Source organism: Amblyomma maculatum, chromosome 11 (genome assembly GCF_055883805.1).
Source record: "Amblyomma maculatum isolate TAMU_Amacu chromosome 11, ASM5588380v1, whole genome shotgun sequence".
NCBI classification, from domain to species: domain Eukaryota; kingdom Metazoa; phylum Arthropoda; class Arachnida; order Ixodida; family Ixodidae; genus Amblyomma; species Amblyomma maculatum.
The window spans coordinates 69,742,206-69,759,601 of NC_139354.1; the positions used below are offsets into that span (position 1 = coordinate 69,742,206).

Sequence of the window (17,396 nt, forward strand, 5' to 3'; positions counted from 1 at the left end):
AAAACGAGTCAGCCCACAGCACCATAAAGACATCCACTTATGTCTATATGATGTTGGGGTTAACTAGCTTGTCTAGTGCCTCCATCACAAAGAAGGAAGTTGTCTTCTTGTTGCAACCACCACTTCTTCAGGCGGAAGGACGTATGGTTTCTCGTTGTAGCCATGACTCCACCTAGGGAAGTCGCCTGGCGAATTCATTTTGCACTCACAAATCGGTCAAGGATTGTTAACAGAAGACTTCGCCTTGCATTCACAATTTTGTCCGGTAGACGATGAGTGGCAGCCTGAATGGTTTGAAAGTCGGTGTGCACTGCAAGTCACGTTCATGGGATGACTGCCACCATCTTAGTATCTGCAACTGCCACATGCGGTGGTCTTTGCCTGTTGCATGCTCGGAACTGAATCTCTTAGTGGCCACAATTGAGGGAGGTAGACTTCGATAGCCAAGATCCCGAATAATTAATCCCTTATCTGCTTTATAGTCGTTTGTGCTACAGGGTGAGAACCATTCCCAAAACCATTCGAGGGAAGCCTCCACAGGCAGAGGCGGCTTGTGATGGAGTTCAGCGAAAAATAACACCTCGACAATTGGTGCCTCCACAGCCAATTCGACGATGTCCATGAATATGCGGTTCCGACGGGATGGTTCGAACCTTGGATGGTAGTACTGAATAGTGTGGGCCACCTTAGAGCTCACGTACTAAAGGATTCGCGCTTTTATGCATTTCTTGCAAGCTCTGAAGGAACTCTCTCAAGACCTCATTTGATCCTTGCGCCCTCACACAAATATCGTATTTTATGCTAATGAAGTAATCAGGTGATGGAATCTTGACACAAAGGGGCTCTACGAACGCTTCGTGTGTGTTTTTTTTTTCATGCACGCTGTGCGTATATCCAAGTAACGACAGAACCTACTATTGCTGTAGGCAGTGTTTGTGCGACAAGAGCGGCTTCTGAATTCGCCATTGCGATCTGATATCTTTCTCTTTCGCTATGAAAATCACCGATAGACTTATTGATGTCATAATCTTCACACATTGGCAGAGCCAAACGTAGCTGCCGCTGATGATCATTTTACAAAGTGCTTGAAGGCAATTAAGTTCTCTCGGCTCCAATCATCTCTATGAAATGTTCCCTTTATTAAAGTAACTGGGGGTGCATATTGAGCATTTCATTAGAAAAGTCAGAGAGCTCGGTCCATTGTTTCTCCTAGCTGCTGATGTACAGAACCGCATGTCACTGAAGACCAGCTTGTATGTGCCGACATGGCTAAGCATGAAATCTCGGAATGCTGGTTAGCCAATGCAAAATGGTGCCGGTAGCGTAAGGTTCTGGATAATATTACATACTGTCAGGTTACAACAGGTAATGAAGGTAGCTGAAGCTTGGCTTTTCTGAAGCAAATTAGCACGCACTTATGCGTTGGTGCGTTACATCGTCTATATTCTTTCTCTTTTTCATTTTTGTCATTCTTTAAGGTCGATTTTCGACAAATCAAACTTTTTTTTATTTCCGCTTATTTTTGTTAAAAGCTACAGCTACTCACATCTCGACATTTCTTTGAACATCTCAACACTAAATTATGAACTATGTTTTTTACCCTTGTGAACCACGCATCAATAATATGTGTACAGCGCCGATTGTTATTCATGCAGTCTATAATTTTTTTTTTCAGTTCCTAAGTGTATACGAGATCCTCTTCGTGAAGTTGCAGAGCCGAAATCCAATTCTGTACCCATACACTGTGTGTCAAGCAATGGAATTAGTGGACATCATTGAAGAAAATACATATAGTTTCAAAATGCACGTCATCGACCCGAGGACACGGACACAAGATATGTGAGTGTCGTTTACTTTATTTCTATGTCTTCGCTAGCCAACGTTTATAATCGCAAGCTAATGTCTTTTTTTTTATTTTCGCATAGCACTACATTTTATACAAGGTTGACTACCTCAATAACTGCACCCCACCGCCATCCTAACACCTTGAGTTACCAGACCATAAAGGGTAAGCTCAAAGAAAATCTCAGCTTACACTGATATAGCCTAGTTACAGACACCTCTTGTATTCGACAGACATGTTTGCGCTGTCCTTATCTCCTGCTAGTTACTGTTTCTGGAGCATTGATATTCCTGGCTCTTGTGAAAATGATATGAGGACCCTTTTCTCTCATTTAAACCGTGCTCAAGTTTTGCTTACCTAAAGAAAAGACAATTTTTAGAACATTGAAAAAGCGCTGTTATATTTTGTCATCCCCGGAAAATAAGACCGATGAAAAATTTCGAAAGAACAGTGTTTAGTAGAGGTTTGCGGAGATAAATACGAAAAGTAATGATACAAAGCAGAGAGTTAGGTTGCCTGTGCATTCTGTAACTGCGAATATTCTGATGGAATGGATTTGTATCTGACGATACAACATACAAAAAAAATAGGAATAATTTCATCTAATGGGCGCGTGCCGATACCAACAAATCTAATGACGAAAACAGAATGTTGCACAATTATGAGCTACTCATATTATAAACGTTAAACAGCACTGATGAACACTAGTACTATACGCACCAGTTTATACAAGTATAGACACCAAAGTATCAGTACACATATTAGATAGATAGATAGATAGATAGATAGATAGATAGATAGATAGATAGATAGATAGATAGATAGATAGATAGATAGATAGATAGATAGATAGATAGATAGATAGATAGATAGATAGATAGATAGATAGATAGATAGATAGATAGATAGATAGATAGATAGATAGATAGATAGATAGATAGATAGACATCCATCCATCTATACATACATGCATACATACATACATACATACATACATACATACATACATACATACATACATACATACATACATACATACATACATACATACATACATACATACATACATACATACATACATACATACATACATACATACATACATACATACATACATACATACATACATACATACATACATACATACATACATACATACATACATACATACATACATACATACATACATACATACATAAGCAAGTACGTACAAACCGGCAAACAGACATAGACAGACTGACAGACAGAGAGACAGACAAGACAAGACAGGACAGGACAGACAGACAGGCAGACAGACTGGCAGGCAGGCAGGCAGGCCGATAGAAAGATAGGTAGATAGATGGCTAGATAGATATATCGCAATTTTATTCATATGAAGTTTACACACTAATAACTAGGGCTACAAAAGACTCAAAGGGCTTTGATGTCAGCACCAGGCGGGCAGTGAACCATTTCATGGCAGAATACATCAGAAGAGATAAAGTGATAAAAGAGATAAACAAGGTGGACTGCATGCAAAATGTGTGCAAAAAGCCACAAAGCACGCATGCACTTAGACACTACCAAAGTGACAGTGGTAAATTGATAAAAGAGGTAACATTTCTAAGAACAGGAAGCGATGAATCGATATCATTCAGTGCTATTCTTTAAACTGCATCTTTATTGCGAGCTCAGAACGGTAGGTGATAGGCTGTTCAAACTGGCAGCTAGGTACATAAAAATGACATTTTCCCGTGCTATACCGTGTTGAGCAGCGAGCTATGTAGATCCGGTATTTCTGGCTTAGAATCATAACAAAACGTGTGGAATGGTTTATTAGCTGTGCCAAAAGTGTCAATACAACCTTCCTTGTTGCAGACCGTAAAAGTTGAAAAGCTATACTTTTCTAGGAGTATAACTGTCGCTGTCAATGGACAAATCATGCAATATAATTTTGTGCAGTGACTGTGGAAGACAATGTATTGTTTTACCAACTGTACGAATACTATAAAAGAGATGTCTTATCCCAGCACACTGTGCACAAGAAAATATGTAAACGTTCACGAACAGGAAAGGGATAAAATATTTGAGGTTATACAACACACATGATACGGCAGGAAGATTCTGGCAAATGAAAGAGAGATAGGAATTCTATGAGAGATTACTGTCGAAGATTAGGCCAAGATATTTACCCGGCCATGCATAATTCATTACGACATAGTTGAACTGAGATCAAGGAAGTGTACAAATATAAAGAATGGCTTAATTTGGTTGTTTTGGGGATTAGAAAGCATATCAGGAGCGTTTTAGATGAATTTACATTAATAATATTGGACTCCAACTTGTTCTTTGCCTTAGTAGCGGCTCTAACTGAAGTTCTATTTGCAACCCAAGACGATTTTTAATGTGAAACAGTAACAGCATCAAGAGCATATTCGAACAACGAAACAGGCACTGTCTCTACAAGATCATTATAATACCAAGTAAATAACAAATAACTCAACACATAACTATGTGAGGTACCGGCTTTGATTACTGTGAAACCAGTACGGAAATATAAATTGACACATACTCGATAATCAGCGCCGATAATCGACACACAATCATTCTGTGCCGTCTTGCTTATCCGCGAGGACAACAAAGAACGCCCAGGGGATTTTAGAGGGTCGCACAGCACCGTTGCCCATAATTTATTTAGGGAACCAACCAGAAGTGCTCGCTTGTAAACATTCAGATGCCTTGGGTTGAATTGTACCGGACAGGCCCCGTCGGAGTTGATCCAATGAATCAGAATGCTTGCCTTCCTAGAAGCGTGACAGTGAGAACCCAGTTCCAGTGGCGGTGACCGAAGGGCTGTTTGTAGTAAGCAACTGTGACAGCAAATTACGTTGCTGGGATGCGAACTTCATTGCTGCATTAGTTTTTCTGTCCTGTTATGAAGTCCTATTACGATTCCCGGCTGAGCTATGAAGTTAATCCCAATATCACTGGGTAGAAAAGGTCAGGAAGGTGCAGGAAACGCTGTCTGATTTTTCCACCATTGATAGTGACTGCTAAACGGGCCGCAGAGGCTGCGGCACTACGTGAGACGACGGCATACGAAGGTTAGTGTTTATTCTCTGCAAATGCAGGTGCTTCGTCTCACAGGTGTGTCTGACTCAATCGCCCAAAACTGAAAGCGTGGATCCTGTGTCTAAAGGCGCAGGCACTTCTATTCCGGCCAAACTTGTGTGGAACGCTTGCCCTGCATAAGCTATATCAAAACTCCATCGGTGGGAGGGCGGACAAACATCGCACCCAAAATTCCGTCAGCGGGATTGACGAAAGAAACGTTGCATCCGCAATTCCGTCAGCGGGAGGGTTGAATCAAATGTTGCATTCACAACTCTGAGTGGGAGGTGGAAGACAAAGGGCTGCACCCAACACCGCTAGGCAGTCGACAGGTGCTGCAGGAGAAGCACGCGGCGGCCATTCCGGCAGTCCATGGGGGAAACGATATTGCCCCGACTTCATGGAAGGGGACCGCTGGCGCCGCACCTGGTGTCCACAAGCTGTCAGTTTGCGAAGGGGCGCCGGGGCTGGTAGATCGCGGGCCGGGAGTGTTTATAACTGCTTACCTCCACCGCTTGTTCTCGTTTCCTTGATGGCGAGAGCCGCGGTAGCTTGGACACTGGCTTCTGCAGTTGTCTCGACAACCACACTGGAGATACTGGACTGTCAATATTTGCGTTGCGAATACCTTGATTAGTGCTTGAATAAGCAGACCTGCGACGGCCATGGGTGCGCTGAGGGGGTACTCCTAAGTTCCGGGTTCGGAGCGGGAAGTTGCCCGGGGTCGAAGAGTGTGGTGTCTGTACGGCTCCAACGGGCGAGGCAGTGGAGAAAGCAAACAAGGTTCCCCATAGATAGTGGACCACCAGGCCACGCATAGGAGGGCTTAGGGGGCTTTCGGGTGGGAGCGGCGGCCGATAGGTCAGTTCTGCTAGCATCTCGGCCTAGATATTCAAAAGCCGCTTTTCAGAAATTGTACAGTGATGACAACATACGGCCCCGCAAATAGGCCTTAAATCGTGGTTAGGCTTGGCATATCGCTCGTGTGACTTTCTTTCTTTCTGGCACGGAGGGATCTGCACTTTGATACAGTTCCTGAAAGGAGCAAATGCATTCCAGGAGGCTTTCTTTCTCGGCTTGTGTGCGAGTGCGCAATTCGTCTTTTATGCGGACAGCGCATTCGGGGGGGGGGGGGGGGTAGGAACTCTGCTAATAAATGCTGCTCGAAATGGTCCAGTGTTGCTACGTCTGCAGAAGGCCACCAGCATGCGGCGGAGCCAGCGAGGCCAACTGGCAAAAGGCGTTGCAACATTATGGTATCGTGTAGGGATTATGCATGGCGGTAGTCCTTCATTTCGTTTAGGAAATTCGCAGATTTTTGTTCGTGTACCCTTCATAAGTCGGCGAAGCAAGTTGAAAATGAAAGCTCGTCGATGCTGCCTGTGCCTGACCCTCGAGCAGGGTGCTATGCTGCTTCAAAATTACGTCTTATCTTCTGCAGCCGCCCTCTCTTGTCAGACATTATGGTAGTCGTGTGGTTTGTTGACTCGTTGCTAGTAAGAAGTTTACCTGATCTTAGAAGCATTACAAAAAGAACAATGCATGTAGAATGTTGAATCGGAGTAGAAACGTTTGGCCTAGAGCATACATTCCTTGACCCAGTTGATGCAGTATCCGATGACGTAGTACGGAGGGCTCCGGAGGGGGGTGGTTCTCACGTACTGGCGATGCTCGCGGAACGGGCGTGCACTGAAAGCAGCAGGTTAACACTCCCTGAAAGCTCAGAAAATTCCCTTTGAGTTCGTCTGCCCTCCTTCACGAAGCTTGTGAGCAGAATCCTGTACGAGGAACGATGAGCAATAAAGTAAACTGCTTCAGTGAAAATAAACCACCGCGAAATGAACTCGCGAGGAAAAGGAACAACGCCAACCTCACGGTTTGCTAAACACCACCGTACGAGGGCGGGGGTACAGATAACGTGCCACAGCGATAAGATATGCAAGAAAAACACCGTTCTTCGCTAACGCAGGCACTAACGCTGATCTTCCGGCGGACGCTTCCGCACGGGCCCTCAAGACAAGCCCCCTCTTTCCACCAGCTGTGTTCTCACGGCTCATCTAGCCGCTGGCTGAGTCACGGGCCGTATTACGCATCAGAGTTCAAGGTGTCCCAAATAGGTAGTAGCGCTAGCGCCGGCCGAGTGACGCCGGATGCGTTCTTGCACGTTCGAATTCCAAAGCAGAGGGACCAAAAGCCCTATATCTTTATTAGTAAGCAACTGCAACAAACGAGCCACGCAATCCCAGTGCTTACAGTTTACTCATCAAAAGTGCATGCATGGCAGATGATCTAAAATACTTGCGCACATAAATAGAAAATCAGCACTCGAATTGATTCTTGTGGACACCGAAATCGGTTTGCTTTGGTTTTGGTGCTCCATGTCATAAAATGACTCAGAATATGACAGACGCCGTAGTAGAGGGCTCCGGAAATTTTGACCACCTGGATTTGCAAGTCCGCTCACATCGCACAGTACTTAGGCGGATAGCTTTTTGTCTCAGGGAAAAAGTGGCGCCGAGGCCGGCATTCAATCCCGCATTCTGGGGAGGCCGGAATTCGATCCCGCATTCTGGGCACAGTAGTCGAGTGCCCTAATAATTTTAAGCAAGTTGGTTGCAGGCGTCGTAATTAAGCTTAGTAGGCAGTCCCTATTGCAAAAACCAGCGTCACCAGTGCGAAACCAGTAAGATTTTCGCGCTGGTTTTCCACTGGATATGCTGGGCACGCTGGAGGTCTGCGATATTCACTGGAGCAGCAACGGGAAGACACTGGCTGCACTGGTGCGATGGAAGAAAAACGCTGGGATTAGCCTTTTGACGCTGGGTGTGTCGCTGGCATCCGCGATGCACTGCGAGAAGCGCTTTATGTGCTCTGGGGCCGCACTGGTCCCAGCGTCCCAGTATAGCCGGTGCGGCCTGCGGCGTCAGCCGGAGTAGCATCCCTCAGGGGCCAACAGGGCAACAGCGTACTTTCAATCGACCATCGGGGGGCATATGAAAAATATGGTTCAGGCAAGCGCTTTTTGCTGCGAAGTCGTTGCGCATTTGTAAGAAAACAAAAGGCAGCATCTTTTTTCTACAGTTTCCATGTTTCCATAGGTCGTTTCGAGCGTTTCGAGAGAGACAACGACCGCCGCGCCTCGATCTCATGACACACTGGCGATTAACGCACAATTAAAGCTGGAATTGAACAATGTGGGCTACCATGCATAACCAACTTCACAGCTGATCTTAAGGGCGCTCTAACATAATGATTACTGCCGAAATGTTCAATGCGGGCTCAATCGCAGCGAGCGTAGCCTGCACCACGGCCCAGTATAAACAGCAGAAAGAAAAACTAAAACCAGGAATAGAGTCGTTTACCGAGCGATGGGCCCATGAGAGAAAAAGCAACAACATACAGCGCTTGTAATACATAATATTTGGCGTGTTTCTCGAGCTTTTGCGCTCCTTCTTACTCTGCGTATCAAGCAGCCGAGCCCTCGGTCATCGCAACGCTTCCAGCAATGTTTACATACAAATAAGGTTTAGTTACACGCAATTAGGGTCATCGCTGCAGCGCTTGCCGGTATTGAAGCTTGGTCGCACTTTTTTCCTTGAAGTCTTGTACTAAAGCTCCGTGTTAAGCGAAAATTACACCCACGGTAGCAGAGCACCACCCAAGAGCCGGCGTCGGTAAATTTGCCGGCGATGTCAAACTCCGCATGTTAAAATGACTCCAGTGCACAAAATAGCGCCACGCAGAACATTAGTTGCAAGTCGTGAGAGCAGACAGCAAGCTAAAACGATCAAGAAGTTGCAATTGTTAGAGCGGTAGCAATGGCCTGTGAACTGCGAAACACGAAGTCCCAACCTTATAAATGTGGGTCATGACATAGAATGCAGAAATGTTTCCAGAAAATCCAGTTCTCGGTGTAGCGGAGTGGTTAGCGTGCTGAGCTAGTGAGTGATATGTGCCTGGGGACTGCCTTCGAGGCGCGCTTGGTGCGCTGATTTTTTTTTTCTTTTTTTTTTACTTTTTTTTTAGGTTTTTTTATGTACCTAACTTGTTTCGTTACTTTTCACTTTAAAATTTTTATCCCACGCCTTTTTTTCTCCGGGCGAACAGTGCCGCCAGTGCGGAGCGTCCTAGTATGCCGCGTCCCAGTGCGCCCAGTTTCCAGCGTCATACTGGGCCATAATCAGGTATGGCGCTGGGGCGCTGGCACCCAGTGGCACTGGTTTTTGCAATAGGGTATAAATTGAAGGTTGTACAATTCTACGCTCCGACATGTAGTCATCATGAAAAGGTAGTTGAAAGCTTGTACGAAGATGTAGATTGGACAATGCGGAAAGACAATAAGCAGTATGCTATACTAATGGGCGACTTTAATGTCAAAATAGGAAAAAAAGCGCGCTAGAGACAAGACAGTGGGTGACGTTGGCATTGGGGAAAGAAATAGGAGGGGGAGACACTGTTTGAGTTTGTAGAGCATAATAATAATTAGGAATCATGAATACCTTATTAGGCAAAATGGACATGGAAGAGTCCTAACAAGGCGACTAAAAATATATTGACTTCATATTGTGTTCTAACCCCGCCATTATGCAGGATAGAGGAGTGATCGGGAAAGTGCGATGCAGTAACCAAAGGATGGTAAGGTCCCGAATCAGGCTAAATCTGAAGGAGGAACGAAAGATATTACTAAGAAAGAAGTTTATCAAAGAATTAGCGCTGAATGGGAGGGCAGAAAAGTCCATAATTTTTTTTACAGAATAGATATTCAGCGCTAACTTAGGATGATGACATTAGCCTTGAAGCAGTGAAGAATAATTTCAGAGGTATCATTGTTGACTGCGCTGTAGAATTAGGTGGCAAAATAGTTACAGAGGATACCGGCAAGCTGTCTAAGGAGACGAAAGATTTGATTAAGAAACGCCAGGGTACGAAAGCTTTAACTCCAACAGACCAGATAAAGTTGGCAGAGATATTTAGTGATCAATAAGCGCAAAGTGGACGATATAACAAAGTATGACATGTAGAAAATTGAGCATGCTGTATAGAACGGGGGAAGCCTAAATATATGATGAAGAAATTCGGCATAGGCGAAAATCAGATGTATGCGTTAAAGGATAAGGCAGGCAATGTCATCACGAATTGAAAAAGAGAGTCAAAGTAGCCTGAGAGTTCTATACTGATATCTACAGCAGTCAAAGAAGTCAGGACAATAATGAGATTGGCGGTAGAGAAAAGCAGTGCGACAGTATGCCAGTGATGAACGACGAGGTCAAGAAAGCTTTAGAAAGTATGAAAAGGAGGAAGCAGCTAGAGAGCATCTGAAAACTATAGATTACTTGAAGGACGAGGGCGATAACATACTAGCAAAACTGACCACCCTGTATACGCACTGCCTGGTGTTATCTATGTTCCTGGAACTTTTGAAGAACGCAAAGATGGCAGCGGTGGCGTAGTGGTAGAGCATCCGCTTCGCATGCAAGAGGACCGGGGCTCAAATCCCGGTGCCACGCAATTCTCCACCAGATTTAAAAACAAAAATTCGCGTGTCAATCAAATTGCATAAACAGGTTTGGGGTGCGACCTGATGCCGGTGATGACTCCGGCAACGCACTCCCTCGCCAGAACAGGAGTTGGCCACCGTGGTGCAGTAATTGGCCGCAACCTCTCATGATAAGCTTCACAAAACCCCGGCCCTCAGTCACCAGCGGCTGCGGAACAACTGACCACGGCGGCGGTAAGACCTGTGACGCAGCAGGGGGTGCTAAGAATGCCTGGCTCCGCTGGACAAGCCGCTATTGGAAACTGACCCTGGCAACGTTTAATGCTAGAACCCTAGCTAGCGAAGCTAGTTTAACAGTGCTCTTACAGGAACTAGAGGGTATGAAATGGGATGTCATAGGGCTTAGTGAGGTCAGGAGGCCGAATGAGGCGTATACTGTACTGAAAGATGGGCATGTACTCTGTAATCGAGGTTTACCAGAGAGGCGACAACTAGGAGTAGGTTTCCTTGTCAGTAAGTATATAGCGGGGAATATTGATGAATTCTATAGTATTAATGAGAGGGTGGCAGGCATCGCAATTAGGCCTAATAAGCGGTATAAACTGAAGGTTGCACAGGCCTATGCACCAACATACAGTTATGAAGACCAGGCAGTTTAAAGCTTCTACAAAGATGTAGAATCGGCAATGCGAAAAGTAAAGACGCAGTATACTCTAATAATTGGCGACTTCAATGCCACGGTAGGGAAAAAGCAGGCAGGACACAAGGCAGTAGGTGACTATGGCATTGGTTCTAGGAATAGCAGGGGGGAGTTACTAGTTGAGTTTGCAGAGTGCATTAACTTACGAATCATGAATACCTTTTTCAGCAAACGGAAAAACTGGAAATGGACATGGAAAAGTCCGAACGGGGAGAATAAAATTGAAATCGACTTCGTATTGTGTTCAACCACCGCAATTATGCAAGATATAGAGGTAATCGGGAAAGTGCTATGCAGTGACCACAGAAAGGTGAGGTCCCGAATTAGCCTAAATCTGAAGAAGAAACGCACAAGATTAGTAAGAAAGAAACCCATCAACGAATTAGCGGTGAGGGGGAGGGCAGGAGAGTTCAGGATCTCGCTACAGAATAGGTATTCAGCTCCCAACCAAGGATGGCGACATTACCCTAGAAGCAAGGAACAATAATTTCAGAGATATCATTACTGAGAGCGTGGTAGAAGTAGGCGGTAGGATAGTTAGAGAGGATACCGGTAAGCTGTCTAAGGAGACGAAAGATTTGATTAAAAAACGCCAGAGTATGAAAGCTTCCAATCCAACAGACCGGATCGAATTGGCCGAGATATCAAAGTTAGTCAATAAGCGGAAGGTGGCCGATATTAGGAAGTATAACATCGGGAAAATTGAGCATGCTGTAAAGAACGGGGGAAGCCTTAAAGCGGTAAAGAAGAAATTGGACATAGGCAAAAACCAGATGTATGCGATAAGGGACAAGGCGGGCAACGCCACCACGAATATGGATAAGATAGTCAAAGTAGCCGAGGAGTTCTATACAAATTCTACTGTAGCCAAAGTAGTCAGGACCTTAATGGGATTGACGGTAGGGAAAAACAGCCAAACGTTCCACCAGTGACGAAGGACGAGGTCAAGAAAGCATTAAAAACTACGAAAAGGGGGAAATCAGCTGGAGAGGATCAGATAACTACAGATTAGCTGAAGGACGGGGGGATATGGTGCTAGAAAAACTGGCCACCCTGTATACGCAGTGCCTGGTGTCATCGACGGTACCGGAACCATGGAAGAATGCAAACATTATCCTCATTCATAAGAAAGGGGACTCTAAGGACCTTAAAAATTACAGACCAACCAGCCTACTGTTTGTTACGTATAAGGCATTTACTATGGTAATCGCTAATAGAATCAAGAGAACCTTAGACTTCAATCAAGCAAAGGATCAAGCAGGGTTTCAGAAACGGTACTCTACTATCGATCATATCCATACCATCAATCAGGTGATAGAAAAATGCTCGGAATATAACCAGCCCTTATACATAGCATTCATTGATTATGAAAAAGCATTTGACTCAGTTGAAACCTCGGCAGTGATGCAGGCATTGTGAAATCAGGGGATAGACGAGCCGTACGGGAAATTGCTCGAAGATATATATAATGGCTGCACAGCAACCATAGTTCTGCATAAAGAAAGTAACAAAATTGCCATAAAGAAAGGTGTTAGGCAAGGAGACACAATCTCCACAGTACTATTCAGAGCTTGCTTAGAGGAAGTATTCAGAGACTTGGAATGGGAGCAGTTTGTGATAAGGGTAGATAGAGAATAGAAAGGTGAAGATAAATTTCCAGAAAGGGATCATATATAAAGACTAAAAGCTGGTAGTTTTAACGCGGCTCTGAAAAAAAAAACATGTTAAATCCCAAGAATAATTAAAAGGGCCAATAGGCTCTCATGCCAAGTCTCGTAATCAGAGACTTGGAATCGGCGCAGTTAGGGATAAGGGTAGATGGAGAATACCTCAGTAATCTGCGATTTGCTGATGACATTGCCTTGCTAAGCAACTCGGGGGATAAACTGTAAATAATAATTAATGACCTAGATAGGAAAAGTAGAAAGGTCGGCTTGAAAATCAATATGCAGAAGACTAAGGCAATGTTCAACAGCCTCGGGAAGGAACAGCAGTTTACATTAGGTAGCGAAGTACTGGAAGTAGTAGGCGAATACGTCTACTTAGGACAGGTAGTAACCGCAGATCGGGACCATGAACATGAAATAACAAGAAGAATAAGATTAGGATAGAGCGCATTTGGCAAGCACTCGCAGGTTATGACTAGCAGCTTACCGCCATCGCTAAAGAGGAAATAATAACAGTCGCATCTTACCTGTACTTACCTATGGCGCTGAAACGTGGAGGCTAACCAAGAGAGTTCTACTTAAGTTGAGGACAACCCAGAGGGCTATGGAACGAAAAATGGTAGGGGTAACATTAAAAGATAGGAAGCGTGCAGGGTGGGTCAGAGAAATAACTCAAGTTACCGACATTCTAGTGGAAATTAAGAAGAAGAAATGAACATGGGCAGGACATGTAGTGCGAAGAGAGAATAACGGATGGTCGCTTAGGGTAACAAACTGAATTCTAAGGAATGTAAGCGTAGCAGGGGGCGGCAGTAAGTTAGGTGGGCGGATGAGATTATGATGTTCTCAGGGTTCAAGTGGATGCAGCTAGCACAGAACCGGGTTAAGTGGAGAAATATGGGAAAGGCCTTCTCCCTGCAGTGGGTATAGTCAGGCTGATGATGATGATGATGAAGAACTCAAAAAACGTTAAATTCACAAGAAAAGGGACGCTAAGAACCTGATCAATACAGACTAATCAGCTCCCTTCTTTTGCATAAAGTAATTACTAAGGTAATCGCTAGTATAATCATGACAACCTTAGACTGCAAACAACCAAAAGACGAAGCAGAGTTAGGAAACGGTGCTCTACTATCGACCATATCGATACTATCAACCAGGTGATAGAAAAACGCTCGGAATATAACCAGCCATTATACGTAGCATTTATTGATTATTAATAAGCATTTAACTGAAAAAACCACGGCGCTCATTAAGGCAGTGAGAATTCAGGGTGTATTCGAGACGTATATGTATGTATGTGTTTATATATATATATATATATATATATATACATATATATATATATATATATATATATATATATATATATATATATATATATATATATATGTGTGTGTGTGTGTGTGTGTGTGTGTGTGTGTGTGTGTGTGTGTGTGTGTGTGTTTGTGTGTGTGTGTGTGTGTGTGTGTGCGTGTGCGTGTGCGTGTGTGTGTATATAAATATATTGGCAGCAGAGCAACCATAGTTCTGCATAAAGAAAGTAACAAAATTTCTATAAAGAAATGTGTTAGGCAGAAAGACACAATCTCCCCAGTACTATTCAGAGCATGCTTACAGGTAGTATTCATAGACTTGGAATGGGAGCAGTGAGGAATATTGGTAGATGGAAAATACCTCAGTAATCTGCAATTTGCTGCTGACATTGCCTTGTATAGTAACTCAGGGGATGAACTGCAAATAATGATATGTGACCTAGACTGGAAAGGTAGAAAGGTACGCTTGGAAATCAATATGCAGAAGACCAAAGTTCAATAGCATCGAGAAAGAACATCAGTTTACATGTTTACATTAGGTAACGAAGCGTTGGAAGTTGTAGGCGAATCTGTCTACTTTAGACTAATAGTAACCGCAGATCCTGACTATGAAGAAGAAATGGCAAGACGAATAAGATTGGGATTCGGTGTATCTGGCAAGCACTCGCAGAATATCACTAGCAGCTTAACGGTATCGCTCAAGAGGGAAGAATACAGCAGTTGCATGTTGCCTGTACTCACATATGGGCTGAAACATGGAGGCTAACAAAGACGGTTTTACTTAAGTTCAGGACCACACAGAGGGCTATGGAACACAAAATGGTAGGAGTAACAATGAGAGATAGGAAGTGTGCAGAGTGGGTCATAGAAATACCTCACGTTACTGACATTCTAATGGATATCAAGAAGAAATGGGCATCGGAAGGACATGCATACTGCGAAGAGAGGGTAACCGATGGTCATTTAGAAGTAACAAACTGAATTACAAAGGAAGGAAAGCGAAGCAGGGGACGGCAGAAAGTTAAGTGGGCGGATGAGGTTAAGAAGTCCGCAGAGGTAAAGAGGATGCACAGGACCGGGTTAATTGACGTAATATGGGAGAGGCCTTCGCCCTGCAGTGGGTATACTCAGGCTGAAGGTTATGATGATCATCGCTCTCTATCAAAATAATTTCCCCTTTAAGAATGTTGCAAAACGAAGAATCAGGAAACCATGGAGATTATGGTCTTTTTTGCATCTCATCGATGTAAAAAAAACAAGCTTTACTCTAAATTTATCAAGACGAGAAAGCCTGATGACTAGACACAGTAACAACCTTATCGAAACCAATTGGATCGCGACATTAGATTCACTAAGTACAGTTACTGCAGAGATATCTTTGAGAGTAGCGGTGGTCGTGCGTATGTATCGTGGAAATAGCTTTTCAACATTCCTAACCCTTCAAGTATTACTGTTAATGGTTTTATTTTTAATTATTATTATTATTGTTATTTATTATTTTAAATATTATTTGTTTGAGATGAGTAGGTTTGACTTGGCTAATGCGCTTAATGATTCCCTCCTTGATAAGTCGCGATAAGAATATTACCCGGAAGCGATCAAATTTCTTCAGACAAACAACCGGCAGAGTGTTTTTATTACTGCAGTTCACAATCATCACTTCGATCAATCCTCAGGCAACTACACAATAGCGCATCACTAGACGCGGATAGACTTCGAATGTCTCGTGTTAAATATGTTATAGATGTTATTTCACCTTCAATAACTCATATGTTTGTTATTTGTTTTATAAATGGTACGTTTCCCATAGAGATGCAAGTTGCTAGAGTGCTGTCTCTTTTTACAAAGTGTGATCACAATAATATCGCCACCTATAGACGAATATCACTTTTAACAGTGTTTTACAAAGGTCTTGAAAACGTGGTCGCTAAACACCTGGACCAATTTTTTGATCGCCAAATTTTTATCACCGGCTCTAAACAGCGTTTTCAGGAAGCCTTTTTTACTGAAATCGCATCGGTAGCCCAAAAGAATTTATCTCAGAAAACTGATTATACTTGGGGTTTTCATAGACTATAAAAGAGCCTTCGCCAGCGTTAGTCATGACACTCTTCTTGTGAAAACTCTGTGATATGGTATCAGGGGCCATGTGCTTGACATATTTCATTCTTATCATTCACACAGATATCAGCATGTTGATATCTGTGGGTGCTTCTCGCACATGACTCAAATAAAAACTGGCGTCCCGCAGTGGATTATCTATACATCAATGATAAATTGTGTATGCTTCAATAATGGCTATCTATACATCAATTGTACATCAATGATAGTGACACGCACTTCCCGCACTCCTGTATTGGAGGAGGATAAACTGTTTCGGGAGAGGCAGAGGAGGAATATGAGCCTGTCCGCTCTTGGTGTGATAATATCCAGCGCATCCTAACACCTACGTGTAAATCAATCTCGTAACAACCATGGTCGAGATGTTGGATTATTCACCAAGAAGCTTTCTACACCGCCGAAGCTGAAGAATAGCTGGGCTACCCCATTACGGGCAGAGATAGCGCAAGCAGATGTCCCAACATAGATAACGCCAGCAGCTCAGCCAACCACCACACAGACGTATCGGAAAATCTCTGAACGTTTGTGGCAAGCCTTCGGAAGACGTGTGACGGGGTCACCGACTACAATCGGGTGAACAATTCCACCGCTGAGATGCGACGACCAACTCGGCGAATCTGGTACTCATTCTTGATGAAACGACGCTAACATGGTTTGACAATCATGCAGCATCCTTTACCACCTGGAATCCCTTCCTGGTGAAATGCGAGCAGGATTTGGCAAGCCGATGCTCGAAAAAAACGCGGGACAGAATCAGGCTCACCGAGCGCTTACACGAGGGAGACATACTCAACTTACATAGAAGTTTTCAAGCTGTACAGAAGATCTGACGCTATGACGACTGAGGAAGACAATGTGGGCCACATTTTTAAGTGAATAGCGGAATACGTGTACAGTAAGGACGATTCGAATACTACAGCTGATGTAACACGACACTGCCGCACGTTTGAAGGTTTGAAGCGACGCTGTATCATCCTGAAGATTGGTCGCTTGCCGATTGTCGCCAATGCTTCTATGTGTATGTGCTTGGAGCGATGGGCATTGCAGATACATTTCTACAGATCATCTGCGAAGTGCTTCGGTGGCATCAAGATATTGGGGGCCACATAAGACCCATCCACAGTGTCACCTCCTCGGCAGGCGATAGTCCACCATCTGCCTG

At 43.9% G+C, this 17,396-nt stretch overlaps 1 protein-coding gene across 4 annotated transcripts in view; it reads left to right on the forward strand.

The window, feature by feature from the left end:
- LOC146174112 (uncharacterized) overlaps positions 1-17,396 on the forward strand; it is a 40,276-nt gene that overhangs the window by 11,087 nt on the left and 11,793 nt on the right. For all 4 annotated transcript variants that reach the window (XM_084583359.1, XM_084583358.1, XM_084583361.1 and 1 more), the window contains exons 2-3: positions 1,676-1,839; positions 1,926-2,008. In XM_084583359.1, the coding sequence (XP_084439485.1) occupies positions 1,676-1,839; positions 1,926-2,008 (247 nt within the window). The remainder of the gene's footprint in view (positions 1-1,675; positions 1,840-1,925; positions 2,009-17,396) is intronic.